Source organism: Syngnathus acus, chromosome 20 (genome assembly GCF_901709675.1).
Source record: "Syngnathus acus chromosome 20, fSynAcu1.2, whole genome shotgun sequence".
Lineage (NCBI taxonomy): Eukaryota > Metazoa > Chordata > Actinopteri > Syngnathiformes > Syngnathidae > Syngnathus > Syngnathus acus.
Window position 1 is genome coordinate 101,882 of NC_051104.1, and position 26,623 is coordinate 128,504.

At 44.6% G+C, this 26,623-nt stretch overlaps 2 protein-coding genes across 4 annotated transcripts; one reads left to right on the forward strand and one right to left on the reverse strand.

Moving 5' to 3' along the window:
* Positions 1–1,694: 1,694 nt before the first annotated feature.
* jph1a (junctophilin 1a) lies at positions 1,695–20,302 on the reverse strand. Its single transcript, XM_037279699.1, has 7 exons — positions 20,195–20,302; positions 19,567–20,015; positions 14,987–15,755; positions 6,499–6,617; positions 2,038–2,762; positions 1,801–1,897; positions 1,695–1,734 (listed from the first exon to the last, which is right to left on the reverse strand). Exons 2-6 carry the CDS (start codon positions 19,943–19,945, stop codon positions 1,817–1,819), a joined length of 2,073 nt encoding a protein of 690 aa, XP_037135594.1. The 5' UTR covers positions 19,946–20,015; positions 20,195–20,302; the 3' UTR covers positions 1,695–1,734; positions 1,801–1,816.
* Positions 20,303–21,064: 762 nt separating this feature from the next.
* On the forward strand, positions 21,065–24,024 carry gdap1 (ganglioside induced differentiation associated protein 1). 3 transcript variants are annotated; one of them, XM_037279701.1, is made up of 7 exons: positions 21,082–21,240; positions 21,743–21,935; positions 22,497–22,533; positions 22,729–22,902; positions 22,974–23,068; positions 23,121–23,235; positions 23,299–24,024. In XM_037279701.1, the coding sequence occupies exons 2-7, from the start codon at positions 21,786–21,788 to the stop codon at positions 23,667–23,669; spliced, it is 942 nt and encodes a 313-aa protein (XP_037135596.1). In that variant the 5' UTR covers positions 21,082–21,240; positions 21,743–21,785; the 3' UTR covers positions 23,670–24,024. The 3 variants fall into 3 exon arrangements, with proteins under 3 accessions (XP_037135595.1, XP_037135597.1, XP_037135596.1); XM_037279700.1 differs by lacking the exon at positions 22,497–22,533 and having other exon boundaries at positions 21,065–21,240; XM_037279702.1 differs by lacking the exon at positions 21,743–21,935 and having other exon boundaries at positions 21,065–21,240.
* The last annotated feature ends 2,599 nt before the right edge of the window (positions 24,025–26,623 follow it).

Genomic DNA, 26,623 nt, shown 5'->3' on the forward strand with positions numbered 1-26,623 from the left:
GTGAAAAGCACAGGGCGCCAGTGGCGGACTTGCCAATTCTGGTGTTCTATGGCAAATGCCAATCGAGCTCCACGGTGCTGAGCAGTGAGCACAGGGCACACTACAGGACGTCGTGCCCTGAGGCCACCCTCGTGAAGTCTGTTTCTGACTGTTTGGGCAGAGACATTCACACCAGTAGCCTGCTGGAGATCATTCTGTAGGGCTCGGGCAGTGCTCAACCTGTTCCTCCTTGCACAAAGCAGCAGATATCGGTCCTGCTGATGGGATGAGGACCATCTACGGCCCTGTCCAGCTCTCCTAGAGTAACTGCCTGTCTCCTGGAATCTCCTCCATGCTCTGGAGATTGTACTGGGAGACACATCAAATCTTCTTGCAACAGCACGCATCGATGTGACATCCTGGAGGAGTTGGACAATCTGCGCAACTTCAGGCTGGTTAAGAAATCGCCTCATGCTCCCAGTCGTGATAATGACTCTTGCTAAAGCCAACACTTGTGGAAAAACAGTTAAAAAAGATCAAGAGGGAGGAACTTGAAATGGCCTCCACCTGCAAAACCAGTCCTGTTTTGCCCCTCTAGTGCACCTGTTGTTAATTCCATCAACACCAAGGCAGCTGAAACTGATTAACAACCCCCTCTACCACGTACCTGACCAAAACCTTATCAGAAAAGTGTAATTGAATTCATGCCATACCCTGATAAAAAACTGTTCCTTTAATTTTTTTGAGCTGTGTATATATATATATATATATATATATATAAAATTATTAAATTAAATATTATCTATTAAATGGAACTCCAGGTCAAATCAAATGTTCTTTTGAATGAGATAAGATATGGATTCCCCAACTCTATGCTAAATTATACTCTAGGAATAATGATATCGTTTAATTTTTGGCAAAATATACTCCAGACTTTTTTGAAAAATAAAATACATATTGCACTTGCATTTACAATAAAATACAACTCAATCGGTGTGGGAATTGAAAAAAATTAAATTAAAGGGCTTCCACTATCCCAAGAAAGACAAAGAGTAAACACAATACAATGCAAAGAAAATGCCAAAACAGGACCATGCAACTTGGGGAGGGGAGGGGGGGCGGGGGGGTTATGAGTAGTGCTGGATGGAGCTGGACAAACATGAAGTGCTTTGAAAACGCTAAGACTGGCGAGTGACCGTGCTAGCACTGACATCTTAGCAACACGGCCCGACCAGCTTGCTGTTGTATAAAGCGGCGGGAACTCCCCAACCCCCCGAGTAAAAAAAAAAAAAAAAACGCTCCTACTGCGACTGTTCCACACCTCACTCCCGCCCCGCCGCCATCGTCACCTCCTGGCGATGGCAAAATAGAAAGGCAGCTGTTTGCTTCCATCATCTAAAAGTGCAGCTCTGCTTTCTCCCAGCAGCAAAGTCCGTCAGGCCGCCGCCTCCTCGGGGCCTCCGCTCGCCTCGCCTCGGCGCCGGCAGCGGGTTGAAACGACTTCCACTACGTTTGATTGGTTTATTACAACTCACTAGACACAACATTTCACCTCAGATTTTCCAGAAGCCCAAAGGAGTGCTAATTGGCAGGGGTGGTCCACGCGAGGCCCGTGACAGGTCGGTGGTAGTGACGCCCGATTCTCTGCGGTGTTACGCTGTTAACCAAACACCTCCGGCTGGCACCGCGACTCATCTGTGCCATTTTCTTTTTTCAAGGTGGGCGATGCAACTGCATAGCTTGCCGTCTTTTTCACTGCAAACAGAAACCTTTTTATTCGTTATCTTTGGAGGCTGCGATATGGCGTCAAAACAAACTTACGTAAGAATGAGCACTATCATGTCAGAAAATGGACAAATATAATTGCAAGGCCGATATTCAACAGCATCACCATAGCGACCAGGATGGAGTTAGGACCCTGAAAAACAATATGGAATTCGATTATTCACTGGATGTTTTGGTCATGTGACTGACTAGTGGGGTCACATAAAAAAGAGTGTAAAGAAAATTTGAAAATCTACACTGTGCAAGACTACAAGATTTTTTTTCTGTACTCACAGTTTCCTCTGCGCTTTCCGCAATCTCCGTGCTGGCTTTCTTTGTGTCTGCGAGGCTCTTTGGCTTTAGGGAATCTTGCTTCCTGAGTTTGGGGTCGCCCTTGCAGTCCCGTACGGAGGCCGGTTTTGGGGTTGGGGTACTAAGAGACCTGGGTTGCGGTGGCAGGCGTGCCAGGGCCTGAGCGCTCGGCTCTTCCTCGGGGTCCTCCTCTGGATCCGGGGGTGGAGGGCCCCTTACCGGGGGCTTGACGTAGTAACTGTGGTACTCTGTGTGGAGCTGGCCGTTGACGGGGACTGAAGGAGGATTGGCGGTGGCGTCGGGCGGAGGGCTCCGCTGTTGAAGTTTTGCGGGTTTAGGGGGAGCCTCGATGAGCGCGGGAGCGACTTTGGGACCATCGGGGACGGACGCCCTCTCCTCTTTGTTGGGCTTCCTGCTAGAACGTTCGTCTTTGTTGCTTTTATGAGCGTGCTTCTCCTCCTTGCTTATTTTGTGGGAAGGATGCTCCTCTTTGCTGCTTTTGTAGCTGTGGGCTAGATGGCCTTTCTTCTTGCTGGAGTGAGGCGAGTGGGGAGGCGAGCCCACGGGACTATTCAATGGCGAATGAGGAGGGGTGGTACCCTTGCGGTAAAAATGGGGGGAATCCCTCGGTGAGTTGTCTTTCTTCACAACGGGGACCTCCTTAATCTCCACGGGCTCTTTAAACTGCTGTTTTACGTAGTCCGGCCCTGCACAAAGGTGATTCAGATCATCTCAATAATCATCTAAAAAAAAATGGTCATCATTCATTGTCAGCAGTTTTTGCCCACATGCACATTGGCAAGCTAAATGGAACACAGCAAAAAACATCAAATCAGAACAGTTCACTGATAGCTTGGGAGATAACCAAACCTTGAACAGATGCCAGTTCTATTTTGAAAAAAAAAAGTTATCTAGTGTCCAAGATCTCACACTGAGAGAACAGCGGCCTCTTATCTAACTCCTCCTGCCTCAACTGTGAGTCACAAACGGTGGCTGAGCATTGTTACATTGAAATAAAAGTGTCTTAATATTAAGGATGTGGCTTTTTTTTTCAGCCTGGTCCTTTCCTTCACATAAAGACCGTGCTTTTTTCTTTCAATGTGTCCTTGAATAAACTCAGAAAGTGAATGTAAATGTCCACCAACCATGTATGAAAAATTGCACTTCCTCTACTGTGTTGATGTCCATTTGCTTCAATTAACTGGCATTAAAGTGACTACAGGACATGGACAATGCAACTTTGCCTGACTAATATATGCACTGTCAAATAAATAATAATAAAATAAAATAAAATAATAAACAGGTGCATAAGAAACTATTGTTTGGGGCAATAGATTGCTTATATCAGCTTTCAGCCTTTATGCTTGGGTCAAACAAGGTGGAGCGAGACACGAACCCCCCCACCCCGACCAGCTGAAGGAAGGGACAGCTGCGCCGCGTCAGCTACAGCAAGGGGAGGAGGCTGGGAGGGGCTGCGTGTGCTTGAGCACACAAGGATGCCAGCTATGTCTCCATCAGACGGCGGCAAACACACGTTGGCAACAAATATAGCCAAATTAACGTCACCACGAGCACTCACGCCCACCCTCACCCTCAGTGCTCCCCACCCAGGTGCTGTGTGTGAACCAATCATAAAGGTCAGGGTTCTGTTCCCTGTGACCCTATTTTCCCTTTTGAAGTTAACACTGCCATTGTGGGTGATAATCTGCTATGAGTCGAAATGTCAATTACAAACAACGAGGGGTTTAGAGCCCTGGTTGGTACCCAAGAGGATTGAGCATGAAAAAGCTGAGGGACATTTCCACTGCAAGCTAACTCCATAAAACATGAAAAGACTGATTCTCTTTAATGCTATCACAAAAACTTGTCCTGAGTTAAAATGAACTGACAATGACACCACGGCTGAAGAAAGAGCAGTCAACATTCGCCGGCTTTTATCTGCTTGCCCAGCGTGCGCCTTCCTTCGCTTTGAAGTGGTTTTCATATAAGCAGAACAAATAGGGGAGTGTGTTTGCACTCAAACAAGCAGTCAAAGGACAAAGTGAACCAACAGCAAACTCATTAACTCATTCACTGCCAATGACGGCTATAGACGTCATCTGAACTCTGAATGAGTTCAAAGACAAGGACACCTTCTACATAGACTTGTACAAACCGGGTTCGGTTGAAGTTGGTAAATTGTGTAAAATGTAAATAAAAACAAAATACAATGATTTGAAAATCCTTTTCAACATATATTCAATTGAATACACTACAAAGACAACATATTTAATGCTCAAACTCATAAACTTTATTTAATTTTTCAAATAATAATTAACTTAGAATTTCATGGCTGCAACACGTGCAGTAGAAGTTGGGAAAGGGCATGTTTACCACTTCGTTACATCACCTTTTCTTTTGATAACACTCAATAAACGTTTTGGAAGAGAGGAGACTAATTCTCTTAGCTTCTCATGTGGAATTCTTTCCCATTCTTGCTCGATGAACCGCTTCAGTTGTTCAACAGTCCGGGGTCTTCCCCGTCGTATTTTACGCTTCATAATGCGCCACACATTTTCAATGGGAGACAGGTCTGGACTGCAAGCGGGCCAGGGGAGAACCTAGACTCTTGTACTTCGAAGCCACCCTGTTGTAACACGTGCAGAATGAAGCTTGGCATTATCTTGCTGAAATAAGTAGCGGCGTCCATGAAAAAGACGTCGCTTGGATGGCAGCATATGTTGCTCCAAAATCTGTATGTACTTTTCAGTTGCCTTCACAGAAATGTAAGTCACCCATGCCATGGGAACTAATGCACCCCATACCATCACAGATGCTGGCTTTTGAACTTTGCGTTGATAACAATCTGGATGGTCCGCTTCCTCTTTGGTCCGGAGGACACAACGTCCAGTGTTTCCAAAAACAATTTGAAAAGTGGACTCATCAGACCACAAAACACTTTTCCATTGTGCATCAGTCCATTTTACATGAGCTCGGGCCCAGAGAACCCGGCGGCGTTTCTGGATGTTGTTCATAAACGGCTTTTGCTTTCCATGGTAGAGTTTTAACCCGCACTTACTGATGTAGTGACGAACTGTATTTACTGACAGTGGTTTTCTGAAGTTTTCCTGAGCCCATTTGGTAATGTCCTTTACATACTCATGTCGGTTTTTAATGCAGTGCCGTCTGAGGAATCGAAGGTCACGGTCATTCAGTCTTGGTTTCCGGCCGTGGCGCTTACGTGCAGTGATTTCACCAGATTCTCTGAACCTTTTGATAATATTATGGACCATAGATGTTGAAATCCCTAAATTCCTTGCAATTTTGCTTTCAGAAATGTTGCTCTTAAAGTGTTCAACTATTTTCTCATGCAGTTGTGGACTAAGTGGAGAACCTCGCCCCATCCTTGCTTGTGAATGACTGAGCATGTTTGGGGAGGCTCCTTTTATAACCAATCATGGTACCCACATGTTCCCAATTAGCCTGATCACATGTGGGATGTTCCAAATAGGTGTTTGATGAGCTTTTCTCAGCTTTCTCAGTATTTTTTGCCACCTTTCCCAACTTCTACTGGACGTGTTGCAGCCATGAAATTCTAAGTTAATCATTATTTGGCAAAAAACAATTAAGTTTATCAGTTTGAACATTAAATATGTTGTCTTTGTAGTGTATTCAATTGAATATGGGTTGAGAAGGATTTTCAAATTGTTGTATTTTGGTTTTATTTACATTTTACACAACTTCCCAACTTCAACCGTATCCGGTTTGTAGATACGTCGGTGACAGTTTCCACAACACAACAAATGGCTGGGCGGTGTTTTTGCGGCCAGAGCGGAGCATCTCTGCGGCTTAGCGGGGGACACACGCTCAGATGAGTACCATAGTCAATGCGTTGGTCACTCACTATTTTGTGGTGCCTTCTGGCAAAGGCCCAAGGTCATGCAAGCTCATGGGTCTATATATACCTCACAGTGGGAGTGAGGGAGACACGCCTCACTGGTACACATCAGACAACACACAGCTATGAAGGAAGGCGCTGTGTAATGAATGGCTTTGTTTTCTTACAGCCGGGCATACGCACAGTGACTCAATATAGACTCAATGGTCACTTCTGGTAAACAACATCATGTTATTAGTTTAATGAGCGATATCAAACATAAATGGATAAAACGATAATACAAAGGGTCATTGAGTGGGCAAGAAATATTTAACATTTCACATCCAAACTTAAAGCTAGTTGTCCCCTAGATGTTGAGAAGGAGCCTTTTAGAGCACAGATAAGCCCCACCCCCTCCATGCAGAATTCAGCTTTGTCTTTGGCGGGAACACAACCCTACATTGTGGCACGTTCATTGCTTCTTGTTTGCCAGTTCAGTGTTGGAACACACAATTTGACACTTATGTGCTCCGCGAATGAAGAAAAAAGATATTTTGAAGCGTACATAGTATTTTTTCAACCATTACCTGGTTGGTAGAAGTTTGGTGCGAGCTCCCTAGCAACCGCCCTGGAGATTTCGGCATCTTGTACTGCAGAGATGGCGGCGTGATCGGCCGCCTCGCTCTTAGTCCTGGCATGGGCTGTCCTAGAAGGAAACACAACATTGTCATCAATACAGGTTGTTTAAAAAGTATCAATTTTTCAAGTACCGTATTTTCCGGACTATAAGGCTCACCTAAAAACCTCAAATTTTCTGAAAAGCCGACAGCGTGCCTTATAGTCCGGTGCACCTTATATATTATATTATTATATATATATATTCCAGCCAGTGGGCCAAATGCGGCCCGCGTCTAAATTTAAACTGGCCCGAAGCATTGTGTCATAAAATCAATCATAAGTGGCCCGCTGAAGACTATGAATCATGAATCGAAAAGACTATGGATCATTATTTTGTGATTATAAAGTAATTTGTTGCGTCTGAAGTTGAAATAAAAAAGATAAAATGGAGAATGATTTGATTTGGATTAAAAATCTGACATGATGCAACCTGGCCTGTTTACTGCGGTCACAAACACCAATATCACCCTTCTTATTCATACAACAATAACAACAATAAAACAAACTGAATATATCTAATAAAAAATTCATTCAACTGTCATAAAATTGTTAATTTGTTATTATTTTAATCTTTAACTTTTCTGGTAGTGCAATTGACAACAGATTCTCGTTTGCAATATCAACCTATCTGCAAAGGATATAGTAAAGGATATAGTTACACATTTACAAGTCCATTCACAATGGTAATGGTTCGTGGAATGTCGGTGCGAATGATCGGCCCCTATACAGGACTGTCTCAGAAAATTAATGCATTAATGGTGCGCCTTATAGTCCGGTGCGCCTTATATATGGACACAGTTTTAAAATGGGCCATTTATTGAAGGTGCGCCTTATAGTCCGGTGCACCTTATAGTCCGGAAAATATGGTACATTTTTTCCAAATGGAATGGATGCTCCAAATGTAATCCAGCGTACGGCAACGTGTACCACCCATGTGACAAATTCCTAAATGTCCCACAGTGGGCATTGATGCAAGGAGGGAAAAAAAAGAATAGTACAGTATCCTAATGCCAAGAGTAAAAGCGAGTCTGCAAATCCTGAGGCTAAAACCATCACATCAACCTGGCTCGTGTCTACGGCGTTATCACCAAGCTCAAAACTGCCCAAATAGCGGAAGACTATTATCTCTTGGGATCGATTCAAGTTTAGTGCCTGTGCCTGCTAGCTTATATGCTAAAAGAAAACACAAACGCAAAACTTTCCAAAGGTGTATGCATGGCCCAATAATTCACCAACAATTTATTATAACTATAAACAACAACACAGATATGCCATTTAATTTCCACACACAGCTCCCTCCTTCTTTCCATCTTTTGGTCAGAGTGACCTTAATGGACGGACGGGTGACTGTATTTCAGACTGAGGGATGTCCTGTTAGCGAGCATCGCTTGATTAAAATGCATGAGGAGCCATATGCCAACGGCTCGGTTTCCTCCCCAGAAATAAGTCGCTGCGTGACCCACACACAAAGGACACACTGAGGCCGTATTTGGAGACAGAAGCTTGCCGCTGACCAGCTGCGGATAAAAACGTAAAAATACATTCACAAAGAATTTAGCGCTGTCTGAGTGTGCAGTGTGTCTATTTGTAAAATGTGAGCCTGTATAAGAGCAGGCGGCAATGTGCTGTGATAGAGCCATAAAGGACTGTAACAGTTCCCTTTAGGTAAGAGCGCTTAGCAAGTCCCGGAAGCAGCGCAGACGGGATGTCTGTGGGTGGGAGGTGACGGGCAGAGAGAGATGGGAGTCACAGTGAAGCAGAGTGAATCGGAAGGTGAGAAAACATGAACGCTTGGGAGAGGAGACATAGTGACGTTGCATCCCTGGCAATGCTTAGTAGCCCATTATGGATGTGTTTGAAAAAAAAAAACACGTTCATCCATTTGGTTGCATAGCAACACCATGGAAAATTATGAATTCTACTCTATATGTCGTATTGATTTTTTTTAAACATTTGGAATTCAAAAGTAATTAAAAATAATAAACATTTTGTATATTATGTATTATTTATATTTTATATTGTATTATTATAGGTAGTAGGTTTACTAACTGTATTTTTTTAAACAGGTGTCTATAGAAACACTGAAAAACATCAAGCTCAGATTAAAAACTAAAGAAATATCCATCCATCCATTTTCTGAACCGCTTAGTCCCCACGGGGGTCGCGGGAGTGCTGGAGCCTATCCCAGCCGTCATCGGGCAGTAGGCGGGGGACACCCTGAACCGGTTGCCAGCCAATCGCAGGGCACACAGAGACAAACAACCATTTGCACTAGCACTCACACCTAGGGACAATTTGGAGTCTTCAATCGGCCTACCAAGCATGTTTTCGGGATGTGGGAGGAAACCGGAGTGCCCGGAGAAAACCCACGCGGGCCCGGGGAGAACATGCAAACTCCACACAGGGAGGGCCGGAGGTGGAATCGAACCCGCACCCTCCTAACTGTGAGGCGGACGTGCTACCCAGTGCCCCACCGAGCCGCACTAAAGAAATAATTTTTTTTTAAATATATTTTGAATTCAGTAGACATAAAGCAGCTCAAATTAATGCGCAGGATTCCACACACACGCCCGGTCCACCCGCTCCCACCCGCTCCCACTGAGCATTTCTAAATTTACTCCACGCTTACATTTCAGTCCTTGCTCAGAGCATTCCTCCATAAATATTTAAGTGGCCCCAATGAGTGTGCATGTCATTAAGCTTCAGTCCATCACTCATCGGCTGGACCGTGGTCTATGTGAAGATGCTCCTTCTCACACACATGCTGACACAGTTGTACACCCCCTAAGACCCTCCCCCTCCCATCTCATTTTCTTTGCCACATATCGCCCTTCTGCTGACTGGTCATGTCCTGTATTTTAATATTCAAAATATGTATTAATTTGTGTTTGAAATGTATTATTGGCTGGTTTGTGAAATGCACTATATAAATAAAGTTGTATTGTATTGTATGGCAGATTTATGATTGTTGATATGCACTGAGTAAAGACGTCTGTCAAGTGTGACACGCGTGTATTTGCGTGGCGCGTGGGCACATGTTGCAGGCTCGCAAACAAGCACCTGATCCCGGCGGGGGTTGTTGAGAAGGCGACACCGCATCTCCCGGCTGAGATGATTTTCGTGAGGGGGGGTAGCTGTGCAGATTCTCATTGCTTTTTGTGTCAACGCGGTTGGTGAAAAATGAGCACAGCTGATGCTGCTAATGACACCACACAAATGGTGGGGGGGGTCTAGCGTCACTGAATTTATTTGAATATTTTTAACTTTAAGTAACCTGAGCTCAACACTTCAAACTGGATTCCTCCTCCAGGTTACTTAAAACAAACCAAATCACCAAATGGCCATTGGCCAACAACAATGACAACAGTGATGGGGTATCCATGGCAACCACTCGAGCAAGCGGGCCAACCAGGCATCTGGTGTGTATTAATGAATTTGCAAATGAACAAAACCCACGCAACAGCCTACTCTATGTCTACGCTTGTGCACTACCATCGCACACAAGCGTTGATTTTCGATATTTGAACAAGTGCCACTCCACTGAGTGCACCTTGTTAAGATATATTGCTCGGAGTAGTAAAGGTCACATTGCCAGGCAACGGCTTCACTTTAAAGAACATTTTAATCATGGTCAGTGCGTGCACACGCACGCACAGACGGACTTGAGCGCAAGCTGCGTGTGTGTGATCACAAAAGGGGCCGCACGAAGCCATGTGAAAAAGCAATACTGTGAAACAGCAAGAGGAGCGATAACTCCATAATCCAATCCAACAACATCTGGGGCCACGGCGTACGAGCCGGCCAATCGTAATCGGCAGGCCGCGTTGAAATCCGGAGCTTGCAGAAACATTCGAGCGAGGTGCAAAAAAGCAAAACAATCAAGGTAACAGATGCTTGAGGCTGAGAAAAGAATTGAGAAATATCATTTCTTGATTTTCCTCAAGCTAAATGTCATGTCAACCAGTAGACTGATAACAAAACATAACTTCCCGTTTTGTCCTCAGTGGGAAGAAAAAACAGAAAGGAGGGAAGCAGTCAATCAAAGCTGGTGAAAAATTTAGAGGAAAGAGCCACGTGGGGAATTTTAAGGGAATATTATACAACGCTTTATAATGCTCTTGAACCCCTTTAATTATCCCCCTGTGAGGCTGGTTGAGTATTCCCTCAGAACCATCTGATGACCATTCAGCAGCTACAGTCACTCAGTGTAATGGCATGTTGGTGAAAGCCAATCCAATCACTGTCACTTTCCACCCAGCCCAACAGTCTTCCTGGAATCAAGCTTTGACAGAAAATATTGGACAGCTTGGCCACATCTTTTAGATAGGGCTAGAAAAAAAAGGGAGGGGCGAAACCATTGTCAATTTTATTGCATTGTCCATCCATCCATCCATTTTCTGAACCGCTTAGTCCCCACGGGGGTCGCGGTTTATTGCATTGTTTATGACAAATTTGATTTTAAATGACTTTTTGGGGGGCCGGGCTAAATTAGGTTAAATTATGTTATGAAATGCGGGAAAGCCCATTTTAACAATTTTATTTCAGTTTGAAATTGAAACAAACTTTGAGTTCATTCTATACAATATGTACAGTGAATACATTCATTACTTAATTAGATGAAGAAAGACAAAATTCTTGACAATCACATTTTAACCATACAAATTTAGGGAAGAAAATGCACTCCATGATGGCATCACTCTTATTTGAAGCGGAGGAAGTTAGCGCTGCTTAAACGGAATCAGAAGGTAACTCCTTAGTTTGCACGGTTAAGTATAGAGGTGGAGACAAAGGAGAGCTTCATTGTTTCATATTCCAGCTCCGAAGTATTTGTACATACTTAGTGTACATCACATTTGGGAGAGATAACAGCGAGCGAGCGAGAGAGAGAGAGAGAGAGAGAGAGAGAGAGAGAGAGAGAGAGAGAGAGAGAGAGAGAGAGAGAGAGGGAGGGTGGCCTGCTATATCAGTGGTGTATATATTCCTGGCTGCTGCTGATAAGTCAACTGATGCCTTTGCCTTATTTAGTCAGTACACACTGTGCTGACACACGCTGCAAGGTTGTGCGTGTGTGTGTGTGTGTGTGTGTTTGTGTGCGTGTGTAAGATTGGAAACAGACTTGACACAGTACGTTAAAACGGTTATTTGACCAGCACAGTCATCCCCCATCGTTGACGCGTTCCAGTACACAGCAAAGCTTTTTACTTGTAAAATAACATTTACATTTTCTTTTATTTACCTGTTGTACAAACAAATTTCATTAATTGTTTAATAAAAAGATTCTTCTGCACTCACTAAATGTGTATGGCTGGAATTAAACAGTTTTCAATATTTTAATATTTTGTTTTATTTTAATGTTAGTTTTTGTATTTTTTTAATTTAATTGCCATTTAAAAATCATTCCTGTCAGTGTGCACAATAAATTAATGCTACACATGAAGCATAAAATATGTTTTTTGTGTCATACAGTTGTGCTAATTTATGTAACCTATTTAAAAAAAATAAATGTGTAGACTCACATTCACAACCTCCTTGGTAGTAGTAAAATTTATATCGCGCAAAATTCTTTTCAGCAATCTAACCTTTGCTCGAGCGCTTGGTGTTGAAAATAAACCTTATATAAATATCGCCCGTGCGCCGGCGAACCGAGCTGCTGGTTAACCTTTTACCAAGCTGCCGTCAAATGGATGCACACCCTGTTTCAGAAAGGAGAGAGTGATGGACCACATGTAACCTGAGCTTTTTAACTTATATATATTTTTTCTCATCTCCTTGGATATACTTGACAAGAAGAGCTTGGCCTCACACCCGTAACATTTTTCTGAGAAGAGAACCCCCGCCCCATCCACAAAGTTACTGTGACGCTCACAGGGTCACATGACCAAAACCAGATCAATACGAGTGCATCGTTTGCCATGCTGTGTATAATGAGTCTTACATAACCTGCTTACAGCATCGCAGTCTGTCACTAGTTGTCTTTTTTTTATTTTACTCCTCAGGCCGGCAAGCTCCTTCTCGAACAACGGTAACTAAAACAACAAGGTCATAAAACAAAACAACAACAAAAGCTTGTATTGAGCTTTGCAGCCGCCGCCGCCGCACATGCTCGGTAATTGGATCACTCGCTCAACTACAAAGGGAGCTCGCTTGCTAGCCGCCATAAACACTTAGCATCAGATCCAAGCCTTGCTACTGTTGCCATGTTGGCGCCATGCATCAAGTCGTGCGCCTGTTTCTGCTTGACATTGTTATTCAAATGCACAACTTTTTTTTTTTTTATTTGGTCTATTCTGATGGTCGTACTCGACACATCATCCCAAAACTCCTCGCTGGTGGAAGGTTTGGGAATATTAAGCATGTGAAATCTGAGTTATGTAACCCGCATCTTATATCCCTGAAATCTGTAGAATAATGTCTCCCTGAACTCGCCAAAGTGGAATTACACTCGTAAAGAATGACTGAGGCGGCTACTTGAGGATTTTGTTTTTAAACACCGTTATTTGCTCTATATCTTGAAAAGACTCAAATAATGGAACAGTAAGCAATTTTGGAGTTAAATGTTTTTAAATTCTTAACTGTATATGAGTGTGAATTGATTACTTTTGGATAATAAAAATAAAATTAAATAAATAAATAAATAAATAAATAAATACATAAATAAATTAGCTTTTCCGGTTTTCAGTATATCAAAGTAAATATTAGGGGTGATGATTCGAAGCGGTTTTCAATATGTGTCTTTGGTTGTTTTTTTTACAGGCTAATCAAAATCTGTCCAATGAAAGACGATTCAGGTTACACTGATTGAGTTAACAGCGCAATGCGGTGCCGGAAACAGATGTCAATGTAATGCTATTTGTGTACCGTATTTTCCGCCCTAAAAGGCGCACAGGATTATGAGGCGCACCTTCAATGAACGGCCCATTTTAAAACTTTGTCCATATATAAGGCGCACCGGATTATAAGGCGCATAAAATAGAAGCTATACTGCAACAAACTGAGGTTGACTAGGGTTGCGGTATGGATCCACTAGCCAATAACCAACGAGCCCTCTGTAAACAATCGCGTTTCTCAAACGATCTCCTATAAAATGATCGGAACTGACTAAAGTTCGATCTAACGCATTGGTACTACTTACCTATGTTTCCCTTCCATATCGTTCCGTAGATTTACTCGAAACATTAACAGAGCAGCCTATTTTGACATGAAATAGCCTGGTACGTATAGCAGCTATCGTTATAGCATTAGCCATCCGCAAAGTCCCACGAGCCTCAGCTCGCAATCTCCCATGAGCCTCAGCAAAGTGTAAACAATCGCGTTTCTCAAACGATCTCCTATAAAATGATCGGAACTGACTAAAGTTCGATCTAATGCATTGGTACTACTTACCTATGTTTCCCTTCCATATCGATCCGTAGATTTACTCGAAACATTAACAGAGCAGCCTATTTTGACATGAAATAGCCTGGTACGTATAGCAGCTATCGTTATAGCATTAGCCATCCGCAAAGTCCCACGAGCCTCAGCTCGCAATCTCCCATGAGCCTCAGCAAAGTGTAAACAATCGCGTTTCTCAAACGATCTCCTATAAAATGATCGGAACTGACTAAAGTTCGATCTAATGCATTGGTACTACTTACCTATGTTTCCCTTCCATATCGATCCGTAGATTTACTCGAAACATTAACAGAGCAGCCTATTTTGACATGAAATAGCCTGGTACGTATAGCAGCTATCGTTATAGCATTAGCCATCCGCAAAGTCCCACGAGCCTCAGCTCGCAATCTCCCATGAGCCTTCCCTTCCATATCAATCCGTAAATTTACTCGAAACATTAACGGAGCAGCCTATTTTTAAATGAAATAGCCTCGCGGGTACAACAGCTATTCGGTGACGCCCCCTGACTACAGTTGCCGTAATGTTGGGAAGCGATGCGACCTTGTAATTTACTAGTCGTACTAAAACGTACTGAAACATTTTGGCAGAGCACTGTGTACAACCAGTATGGATCAACAAATTCATCAATTGATCCATATATAAGGCGCACTGGACTATAAGGCGCCCTGTCGGCTTTTGAGAAAATTTTAGGTTTTTAGGTGCGCCTTATAGGGCGGAAAATACGGTACATCGAGCCGTGTCCCAGTGGGGGTGAAGCGGCCTTTTTTATTTTATTTTAAATGAAAAGATCATATCTCATCCACCTGTTAAAGCATATATGCCACATCGGAGCAACACTGAGGGGGGGGGGCACACGAGATGCCATTGGCACAGTTGTGGATACGACTGGACCGTACGCACACTGGGAATGAAAGATATGGGTAGAGAATAGAAAGGAATGAACAGTGTGGCTACACAAAAGGGCCGACATAACACACACGGACGAGAAAAAGAATAATACGCTACCTGGAAGCTGCTATTTCCACTTTACTCCTGGCGATGCCTGCTGCCCTCTGGGCCCCCTCCACCGCCCGATCCACCTTCTCTTTGGTTTTGGGGTTCTTGAGAGGAATCAGCTGCTTCCGTATTCCACGCACCAGCACGTTGTTTTTGTACTTCCCTTCTTCTTTGGTGCCATCTGGGAAAACCGTGCAGCCGTAGCCGTGGCGTTTGTTGTTTAGCCACTCGCCCTCGTACTTCATCCCGTTGGATCTCTCGGAAACGCCAAATCCATTGCGCTTGTCGTTCTTCCATTCGCCCATGTAGGTCTCGGTGGTGGTGGCGTCCACGTGGTCCTCCAAGAGAAGGTCCTCGTCTGGCAGCTCGCTGTCGCCGATGGAAATGGTGGAGTTGGCGTCGCTGGAGCTGATGCGGCTCATGGTGGCGTCGCTGCGTGCCGAGCTGCGCTTGCTGGAAATGGAGGTCCGCGAGTCGGACTTGCGCAACTGCCGGAGGCTCCCGAAGAGGGAACCCCGGCGAAAGAGGCCCTTCTTCTTGCCCGTCACTACCTCGCTGTCCGAGTGGAAGTTGAGCACGAAGCCGCCGCGATTGCTCGTGGGGGTGTCGGCCGGGGAGGAGAGGTCCTGAAGTACAGTGCCGTTGCTTTGCTCCGAGCGCAGGGAAGCCATGGAGGTACGTAAAGGCGAGCGGATGACAGTCGCCATCCCATAAGGAACGCTTTGGCGCACGCCATAGCCGTGGCGCATGCCACCCATCCACTGGCCTTGATAGGTACCTGAGGAGAAGATTCTGTAAGGAGCCATACACTTGCATAATCAAACTGTATCTAACATGACACCAGCTCCTATTATTATGAATTTTTGAAGGGAGGCCTTCATTTGTACAAATGTTTCATTTTTGAAATCCCGAATCTCTTCCTGTTGGGTAAGTGGTGGCGGTCACATTATTAGTCACACGTATATTGATGACCGTGATTCCCATGCATAATGCGCAAAATTTAACTAATTTATTGTCCTAAAATCTGGGGTGCGCATTATGCATGAGTACAACAAATTTTGAAGAAAATCTCCCTCGAAATAAAACTTGAAACCACCTTTCTTCTTGTTTGTTGTCAATCGCGCATCGCATTCAGCCATCCTGCCCAACACACTTAGTCAGTAAAATTCATAAGTGACGACACATCGTTTGATGCGATGGTGCAATCCTTGATTGTGTGTTATTGTCAAATATTGTTTGTTTTTTAATCTCCATCGCAGACCGGATATCATACGGAGGCCGCCATGACAGTATGCGCAGAACAGATGCGCAAGACACGTCAGCTATATAAAGAGCGAGAGTTCAGTTCTCTACCTATGTTTGTTGTCAATCGCGCATCGCATTCAGCCATCCTGCCCAACACACTTAGTCAGTAAAATTCATAATTGACGACACATCGTTTGATGCGATGGTGCAATCCTTGATGGTGTGTTATTGTCAAATATTGTTTGTTTTTTAATCTCCATCGCAGACCGGATATCATACGGAGGCTGCCATGACAGTATGCGCAGAACGGATGCGCAAGACACGTCAGCTATAGAAAGAGCGAGAGTTCAGTTCTCTACCTATGTTTGTTGTCAATCGCGCATCGCATTCAGCCATCCTGCCCAACACACTTAGTCAGTAAAATTCATAATTGACGACACATCGTTTGATGCGATGGTGCAATCCTTGATGGTGTGTTATTGTCAAATATTTTGTTTTTTAATCTCCATCACAGACCGGATATCATACGTTGGCCGCCATGACAGTATGCGCAGAACGGATGCGCAAGACACGTCAGCTATATAAAGAGCGAGAGTTCAGTTCTCTACCTATGTTTGTTGTCAATCGCGCATCGCATTCAGCCATCCTGCCCAACACACTTAGTCAGTAAAATTCATAATTGACGACACATCGTTTGATGCGATGGTGCAATCCTTGATGGTGTGTTATTGTCAAATATTGTTTGTTTTTTAATCTCCATCGCAAACCGGATATCATACGGAGGCCGCCATTACAGATGCGCAGAACGGATGCGCAAGACACGTCAGCTATATAAAGAGCGAGAGTTCAGTTCTCTACCTAAATGCGTATTACAGGTAATATTTTATTTCACAACACTTTGCCTTGTTCCTTTCTTCTCCGCTGTTCACTTCAAACACGCTCCATACGAACACAATGCTCTCGTATCAGACGCTAGCTCGATCACCTGCTCGTTTGCTGTCACAATGTACCCTACACAAATCCGAAACATTTCTTCGCTATCGAGTTTGCTAGCGCATGCGCAGTGATACTGATCGGCAGAATAACATCCGGTTGTTCCCAAAGATGATCTTTTTTCTGAAATAATTTTACGTTTACGGACTTAAGTAAGAGTCAAAATTTGGGTGCGTATTATACATGGGTACAGGCTTTTTTCCAGCATCGACATGCCATTTTTAGGGTGCGTATTATGCATGGGGGCGTATTATACATGGAAAATTACGGTAACTAATATTTTCTTCCTCAAACAAAGTTGTTTGATGAAGATAGTGAGGATCACTCGGAGATGTGAATGACTGAGCTCCGCACTTATTTTCAGGCGCCCGTAACTCCCCCACTGACAGTCGGCACAGTTTGCATCTCCGACCACAAGGAGAAGCTATGAGTCACAATGAGGGGGATGTTTCATTATGCCCGTTTGGTGTTGCTCAGCCCGATGGGCGACTAGTGGCTCCTCCCCAGCGTCATATTAAAAACCCGATCCCTAATAATGATAAAAAAGCTTGCCGATCTAGAGCTCCCTGACAAATACAACGCAATAATCCATAATGTTCCCTTTCGGAGGAGAAAACGATCTACTGGTCGGGACTGGAATTTAGATGGATCAACAATGTGAGATTAAGAGGCTGACGCTGCGCTGAGGTTCATTTGGGTGACCCGGCAGATCAAGCGATCAGGATGCTGCAGGGTCAGACGGCCAGATGTTCTCTAGATTCTCTTGGATCAGCTGACTTCCCTAAGCTCCGCCCCTCACAGAACTATCACTGTGCAACATATGGCTTCCCATTGTGATGTGGGTGCTCACAAGGACAAATTCTGGATCAGTCAAAAAAAACTCTGGAAAAGTTTTCCCTTCCTCAGTTAAAAAAAAAAATTGAAGGTAGCAAACCTGCCTGAAATATGCAGACGACACCACTCTCATCGGACTGATCCAGGACGGTGATGAGACTGCGTACAGACAAGAGGTGGAGCGGCTGGTCCACTGGTGCAGCCAAAACCACCTGGAGCTGAACCCGCTCAAGACCGTGGAGATGACAGTGGACTTCAGGCGAGACCCTTCACCACTTTTACCCCTCACTATCCGCACAGTAATACTATTCTCTCCACAGACACCTTCAAGTTCCTGGGAACCACAATCTCTCGGGACCTGAAATGGACCGGCCACATAGACTCTGTCCGGAAGAAGGCCCAGCAGAGGCTGTACTTCCTGAGACCGCTCAAGAAGTTCAACCTGCCGCGAGAGCTTCTGAAGACCTTCTACACTGCCATCATCCAGTCTGTCCTCTGCACCTCCATCACTGTCTGGTTTGGATCGGCCTCCAAACAGGACAAGCACAGACTGCAACGGATAATCAGGACTGCAGAAAAGATCATTGGAATCAACCTCCCATCTATCCAAACCTTGTACCTGTCCAGGACCAGGAAACGTGCAACGAACATCTCTACAGACCCTTCTCACCCAGGTTGCAGTCTGTTTGAACTACTCCCCTCCGGACGGCGTTATAGAGCTCGGTACGCCAAAACCAGCAGACACAGAGACAGCTTCTTCCCCCAGGCTGTTGCTCTGATGAACTCACACCACTCTTAGAGTCTCAGAGTCATTACTGTGCAATAACATCCTGCTCTTCACACCTTTTTTGAATTTGTCTACACTGTTTTAGCCATTTTTCACATGTCCTGAGTGTTGTTAGTCACCTAAATGTTGAACAGAGGGTGTGTTTTACCGAAGTCAAATTCCTTGTTTGGCACGCTCAAACATGGCGAATAAAAAACTCTTGAATCTTGAATCTTGATTGTTGACCACTCTCACGGAGGAGGGTGTTAATAATAAACTCCCATGCTGGATGGACACTAGTTGTGTTTAATTGTCCAAAATGTCTTGCCTAAAGTAGGCTGGGATTGGCTCCTGCCCACTCATGACCCGAATGAGCTCAACCCAAGCACTAAACCGGATTGATGGATGCATCATATTTTTTTCAGATAGTAAAATCTACGGGGGACTTAATAAAAACTGAATCAGTCTCTGAACAATATTCCCAACTGCAGAATGTTTCCAAACCCTTTCAGTACCCCCCCACCACACACACACACACACACACACACACACACACACACACACACACACACACACACACACACACACACACACACACACACACACACACACACACACGCACACACGCACGCACGCACACACACACGCACACGCTTCAAGCTGTCAATTGGTGCGCTGTCAATTGGTGCGTTCAAGTGCAATGCACAATCATCTACACATTAGTGCTCGTTCACGCAACATGTTGCCTCACCTCCATCGCCGTAGGTTTCAATGCCATATCCATCTTGGAGCCCGTTGCTCCAGGTGCCGTCGTATCTCGCAGGCGTGTTGTGGCTCTGCCGGACGCCGTAGCGCCCCTTGAAGCCGTGGCTCCACTCCCCGCGGTAGATCCACTTGCCTTTATTCTCCACGCCGAGCCCATGCCTCTTGCCTTGCGACCAGTAGCCCTTGTAGGTGTTCCCACTGGGCCAGGTGTACACGCCGACTATCTCGAAGCCGTGCGACCAAGAGCCCGCGTACTCGCCCTGGCCCTTGGGTCCGGTGCAGATGCCGTGTCCGTGGGCTTTGCCATCCTCCCAACCCCCGCAGTAAGTGCCGCCGTCGTCGAAGTCGAACCTTCCGCCCGTCATTCAGATGCAAAGCTGGGGGGGAAACGGCACGACCGAGGCAGGGGCGTCCAGGACCAATGGGAGAGGTTGACTGGTGGAGGAGAAAATGGTAGAGAGAGTAGTGGTGAAGATGAGATGGATGAGAATGATGATGACGACGGGATGAGCCTCCCTCTTGCGTGCGCTCATCATAGATATATTTAGAGAGAGAGATTTTTGTTTTAAATAGGCATCGGAAGTGTAAAGGTATGGATGGTGGGCGTCATTTACCGGATCCGCACACCGGCTTGTTCGTTGAATGTGGCTGGTCTCCCCCCTCTCGCCCACTGGCCACCGAGGGAGCGAGAGAGGAGAGAGAGATGCCCCTGCTGGAGAGAGTCACCCGGCCAATCACCGCCAAGATCCCGCCCACTCCTCCTCTCAGGCTCATCACGGATGCATCACTCCCTCCTCCACTAAGATTGACTTAAATGTTATACAATAATATATCAAAACCATATCCAGGCCAAGTGCACAGTTCTTGGAATTTGCTTTTCCAATTAATTCCCTTAAAAACTAAATTTAACTGACTGCGTTCAAATGTGATGGCAATATATGATGGGTGATGGTATAATGTATTATATATACGCTAAAGTTTTTTTTTTTTTTTTAAATAAATGTGAACGAGTTCTTTAAAAATACGAATTCATTGCAGCTTCCAGTACGTCACCTGAATGTAGGTTGTTAACAGCGACACCTGCTGTCACATGTATTAATTGCATCGTAGGTACTTGCTCTCTCCAACAAGTACAGTTCTGCACGCTTTGTCCTCACTAGTGGGACAATTCAGGGTACCAGTAGATTGATTTGCATGTGACTAACGTTTTTTCAATTGTGCTGCCCATATACTACTCATGTTATATATTGACTCGAATAGGCACTAAAACCCAATTTATTATACACGTTTTTCTGTACTGCACAAGTACAAATTGAATTTAGCCGTGTAATCACTGAATGTCACTATAGTATTCTAGCATGTATTTATATAATGTAACCATTCAAGTAAAATTAAAATAATTGTTGCCGTAAAAAACCCTTCAGATTTGTGTAGTAAGACTCCCTGCCAGCAGAAGGTGTCTTGAGTCAAGCTGCGCATTGTCGCCTGCTTCTCCTCACTCGTCCCCCGTGCCCCCCAAAGCGTAAAAATGGAGGATAAAAACAGCTCGCGACGCCAAGATGACAACGCGGCTCTTGTGGAGAGAAATTCAGGCGACGCTGTCGCCAAAGCAAACAAGTTAACCCTTTACCACTGGACGCAGTCATTCAATTCACAGAAGGTAAGCCGTCCCTTTTCAGCACCAGGCGCCCGCGGACAGATCCCGATTGGGGTACACGCCCCTGTGGGGTTTTACTCACTGACACCGCGCTTGCACTCGTGTTTTGCTACTGAATGTGTTTGATCGTAACGTTGCAGCAGCGTTGTTGGTAGCATTATTGCCTTTTTGTGTTAATAGGGACAAAAATATTAATAATTGTAAACGACTATGTTTACAATTTTGAGCGGTGTGAGTAACGATACACAGTACTTTGTTATTGTACTTTTTTCAGGTATGTGTACGACCGTAAGGAAGTTTTCTGATGACTTTCTATTTTTTCTCCATGTTTAAAGGTCTGAGGACTTTTTATTTTGTGTTTGAACGACGCGTTCATTTCTCAAAATAGGCTTTTCATTTTTTCCAAAGCCCTGTTCGAGTCCATAACAGATTTGTGTGCAAGAAACTTTGGGCACTGCAAATTTCATTAGATGTCTTAAAGAGATGAAAATGTCTCCCCCCCTAGTTGCGTCTGGCCATCGCAGAGAAAGGTTTGCGTTGTGAAGAGTATGACGTTAGCTTACCACTCAGCGAGCACAATGAGCCTTGGTTCATGCGTCTCAATCCGACTGGCGAGGTGCCCGTTCTGGTTCACGGGGACAACGTCATCTGCGACCCCACACAAATCATGGACTACCTCGAGCACAATTTTACTGATGGTAAGATCACAGGCAGATTCTTAAAATTAACTGCAGGGTTGCCTTTTTTCCCTTTTTCATCATTTCTGTTGATTTCATGTTTGTTAAAGGAGACATATTATGCATCTTTGCAAAATACCTCAATTGATCAATTTATTATAGTAAGGTTTGCCTAGCTGAAAGCAACAAAACAATAATAATACTTTTTAAAAAATCCATAATATGTCCCCTGTGTGGAGTTTGCATGTTCTCCCCGTGTCTGCGTGGGTTTTCTCCGGGCACTCCGGTTTCCTCCCACATCCCCAAAAACATGCTTGGTAGGCCGATTGAGCGCTCCAAATTGCCCCTAGGTGTGAGTGCGTGTGCGGATGGTTGTTCGTCTGTGTGCCCTGCGATTGGCTGGCAACCAGTTCAGGGTGTCCCCCGCCTACTGCCCGATGACAGCTGGGATAGGCTCCGGCAAGCCCGCGACCCCCGTGGGGATAAAGCGGTACAGAAAATGGATGGATGTCCCCTTTCATTTTGAGTTACATTTGTTAATTTCTCAACCATTTCCTTTTGGCATGTACCGACACAGGATAGCATCATCCTGAAGACTTAAGTGAAGGAAATAAATGTGGTCAGCATGGAACCATCCAACATACTGCTTTGCTTATGTTATCTGTCATGTACTAGCACACTCCTTCCCCTTACTGCCACTCAATTAAATTAATTTTAAAGCATGTACTTGAACATGGACCTTAGGCCGGCTATAAAGAACATCAAATAAATCCTCGAGTGGCTTTAAATAGCATTTTCAACTCTTCACCTGCAGAGGTCACTCCCAGGCTGATACCAGAAGAGGGAAGCACATACTACCACAGAGTGCAGCACTACAGAGAGCTGCTGGACTCGCTCCAGATGGACGCCTACACGCATGGCTGCATCCTCCACCCTGAGATCACCGTCGACTCCCACATACCGGCTTATGCTGCAACAAGCATCCGAAGTAAGATGCCTGATATGCTTTTAAAAAGGATTCAATACAAAGTTGGAACTACTTTTTTTTTTTTTTTACAGCGCAAATCCTGAACACAGAGTCCGAGCTGAAGAAACTGGCAGAGGAGAACCCGGAGCTGAAAGATGCTTACATAGCGAAACAGAGGCGCTTGAAGGTGAGTCGAAAAAGTCAAGATCTTTTCAATATGACTGACTTGGTGTGTGCAGTCCAAGTTGTTTGACCACGACAACATGAAGTACCTGAAGAAGCTTCTGGATGAACTGGAGAACGTGATGGATCAAGTTGAGACGGAGCTGCAGAGGAGGCAGGAAGAAACACCAGGTAGAACATAAGTGGGATACAACCTTCAGGGGAGTTATTGTAAAGGTGAATTTTGGTTCGCAGAGGAAAACAGTCAACCGTCGTGGCTGTGCGGCCAGTTCTTCAGCATGGCCGACGTCTCGCTGGCCGTCACCCTGCACCGCCTCAGGTTTCTAGGCCTGTCCCGCCGCTACTGGGGCAACGGCAGTCGCGCCAACTTGGAGGCCTACTACGAGCGGGTGCTGGAGCGGCCGGCCTTCAGGAGAGTCCTGGGCCACGTCAACAACATCCTGATCTCGGCCGTGCTTCCGGTGGCCTTTCGCGTGGCCCGCAAGAACGCGCCGGTTATTGCCGGCACTACACTGTTGATCGGCCTTTTGGGCGGCGCCACATACCTGGCCTTTCTTTACATGAGGAGGCGGTTGACTCTGCCCAGTTGGGGAAGCTGGAGCTGAATTTAAGGGATGTCACAAATCTTGCATAGTTCAAAGTCAAATCGTATTTATCTGTGAAATAATATTTAAAACTGTTCCGTTAACAAGTTGTACTCTAAATGAATTTTAACCATGTTGTAAATTTAATCCCAGCACAACTTGGATTAAAAAGTAAAATCACTTATTATTATTTTCTCTCTTACTGTCAATCAGAATCAGCGAAAATATCTATGGAGGAAGAAATTGAGACGCACAGGCTGCCTTTGCAAGAGCAACAAATGATATGCATGTATATGTGACTCCACAAGGGAGCAGTGTTTTCTCATCTAGCTTTGACGTTGAAGTTTTAGAAGAAAAAAAATGTTGACGACCTAAATAATTTGCGCATGGAAAATATCATTTTAAAATAAATACACCACAGATGACGACTTACAGAATTTTCTTTGCAATACATAGGAAATAAAAACCTGAGTAGGTTTGTGAATGTTAATGTCATAAATAATGGAATACTGTACATAAAAAACAGCCTCAAGCAAAGTGCCATCTGAATGTTTATACATGCTCACCCAAATTTATGAAGAGCTGGAAAACTTGGCCTGGGGTAAATCTGTGGGTAAAGAATGAGACAACAGCTTGAGTAAATACCAATGTTGAGTAAATAAACAGAAAAGCTTATTTGAATGTGCAAGGGGAGCTGTAGCAGGTGTGGGTACAGTTTGTCTTAAAACCTGCCTGCTCTTAGTTTCTTGCAAGAAACACAGCTCTTAAACCATCAATCTTTGTCAAAGAAAATTGGAAAGTGTCATGGAACGGATGGAGCAGGGCGACCAAATGCAGCTTGGACCAGCAAAACAACCTAGTAGACTCGGCAAACTGTCATGACTTAACTAAACAACAAACCGACAGGGACGCGAAACAAAGGACGTGAAGACATTAAGACAACAGGAACCAAAAAGACATTAAGACAACAACAATGATCCGACGGGGCGTGAGAGGCAGACAGGACTTATATACACGACAGGTAACAAGAGGCAGGTGAGAATAATCAAACTAATCATGGGCACACAGGAGGGGAGGAGCGAGCACACAGACAGAAACCATGACAACAGACACGTAGTGGAACGGCTGGGGACGAGACGTGACAGAAAGGACCTTGTTTGTTCTCCTCGGGACCCAAAAAGCCATTTTGGATAAGTTATGTTGCAGAAGAACCTGAATTATTGTGTGTTTTAAATTAGTCTCAAACCGATTTTCAGGTTTTATGTCGGTGACCTCTCATGCCTTCAGGTCATCATCAGTCATAAATCTAGATCTAGAATACTTTTACGTTTATATCCTTAATAATCATCTGATGCGTAACACTGTGAAACTTACTTTTACTTTGGATGAATTTTATCGAATATATTCGTGTTGAGTTTGTGTGCCAGGAATCTGTGTGTGTGTGTATTTGGTTAACATAGCTTGCACTCAACCACCCGGCAGACCAAACACAGGAGGGAGTTGAATGGGTGGGACAATGGACGTACCGTAAAGTAGAAGGTCAAGGGCAAAACTTGACCTCAACATACAACTTGGAGACCAAGTTGACAAAAGACAGGCTAGTATTCTAAACTATTAATCATAGACAGTCACAATCTGCTGATGCTATGGTAACAAACAGTGGATTTTTAAATGTAGAGAAGGAAATAAAGTACGAAGATGAAAAGGCTTTTGAAACTCTGCTCCAGATAAAAGTGAAAGTCAGCCACATCTAGCAAGCTGGAATTGCAGTGGAATTGGATGTTGCATTTATGGAAATAAGGCAGAAAGGAAAAATAATGAACAAATTGGGTGCAGAGGATAGAGCCTTGGGGAACACCTGAAGAAATTGCATGACTTGAAAGTGAATTTCTGAGGGTAGAGTAATCTGTGGTTCAAGTTGAGCGGCTAAAAAGAGAATCTCGATGCAATAAAACACGATCACGTGTCAAGGAACAGCTGAAGAAGAATAAAAAAAATATCTTACTGAATAGCAAGTGTTTGTTTGTGGCGAATGGTTAGAGGAGTGGTGTGAGCTTTGTTGGATGTCCACAGACGGGCAGGCTGGGCAAACACAAACCCACACAACAGTAGCTGACAGCCAAACCCACTTGATGGTACACGTTGGACTCAACCCCGCAAGCTCAGAAGTGAGTGGGCCCAAGTGACGGCTTGGATACTTCAGCTCAGGGTTAAAATGTCTTGGCAACAAAGAAACGGTACGTGTCTACAGCTTCATTATGTAATCGCACTGTAGATACGAGGCCTCGTCCGTAGCCTGTTTTGGCAGCGTCAAAAGGTCTTCTGAGAAAAACCCACCGGGCCCTTGCAGAACGTCTGCCATGTGCTGTTTGCTGAGTCGACAGAGGTGGGAGCTCACCGTGTTGACACTACTGTTAAAATGACCCCCCGCCGGCTCGCCCCTCACAGCTTTGTGATGAAATCCTGTGCCACCATTCATCCCCACATCTGCTCCTCAAATATTTAACCTGGCCCTAACATAAACAGCGCGCCGACTCAACCTGTTGCGTTACAAATCACGTCGCGGCCAAGTCACACAAGGTCCGATTAATTCATTGTGCTAATCAATTTTCCCCATCTTCTCATGGCTGTGATTGGTTCTTATCGATATGCTTGCCCCCCCCCACACACTTTATTTGGCTCCCAGGGTACAACGCAACTCAAAAACAGAGACCGTGACTGGATTATGTGAGCAGGCTAACAGGTGAAACTATATATGGTAGTCCAAGCAGGCACTGGGAAGCAGATTTTGACATAGGCAAGATTGTGCCGCCTCATTGCCAAGTATAATAGTCAGCATAACAAGAAACACTTGTTCCTCAGAGTGAACCATCCGGTCATCCGTACGGCCCTCGAGCAAGGGGGGACGTATTGTATTGTGCAGTCAAAAACAAAACAAAAGCATGAATATTTTTTTTTGAGAGAGGCGGGAAATG

Bases quoted from the DNA above. Each gene is read 5' to 3' on its own strand.
- jph1a (XM_037279699.1), bottom strand. From the start codon at position 19,945: ATGACGGGCGGAAGGTTCGACTTCGACGACGGCGGCACTTACTGCGGG. The intron at 15,756-19,566 runs GTGAGGCAACAT...TCTTCTCCTCAG, and splicing joins TGAAACCTACGGCGATGGAG to GTACCTATCAAGGCCAGTGG. The intron at 1,898-2,037 runs GTGAGTACAGAA...ATTGTTTTTCAG, and splicing joins CGGAAAGCGCAGAGGAAACT to GGTCCTAACTCCATCCTGGT.
- gdap1 (XM_037279700.1), top strand. From the start codon at position 21,109: ATGGAGGATAAAAACAGCTCGCGACGCCAAGATGACAACGCGGCTCTT. The intron at 21,241-21,742 runs GTAAGCCGTCCC...CTCCCCCCCTAG, and splicing joins AGTCATTCAATTCACAGAAG to TTGCGTCTGGCCATCGCAGA. The intron at 23,069-23,120 runs GTGAGTCGAAAA...TGGTGTGTGCAG, and splicing joins CGAAACAGAGGCGCTTGAAG to TCCAAGTTGTTTGACCACGA.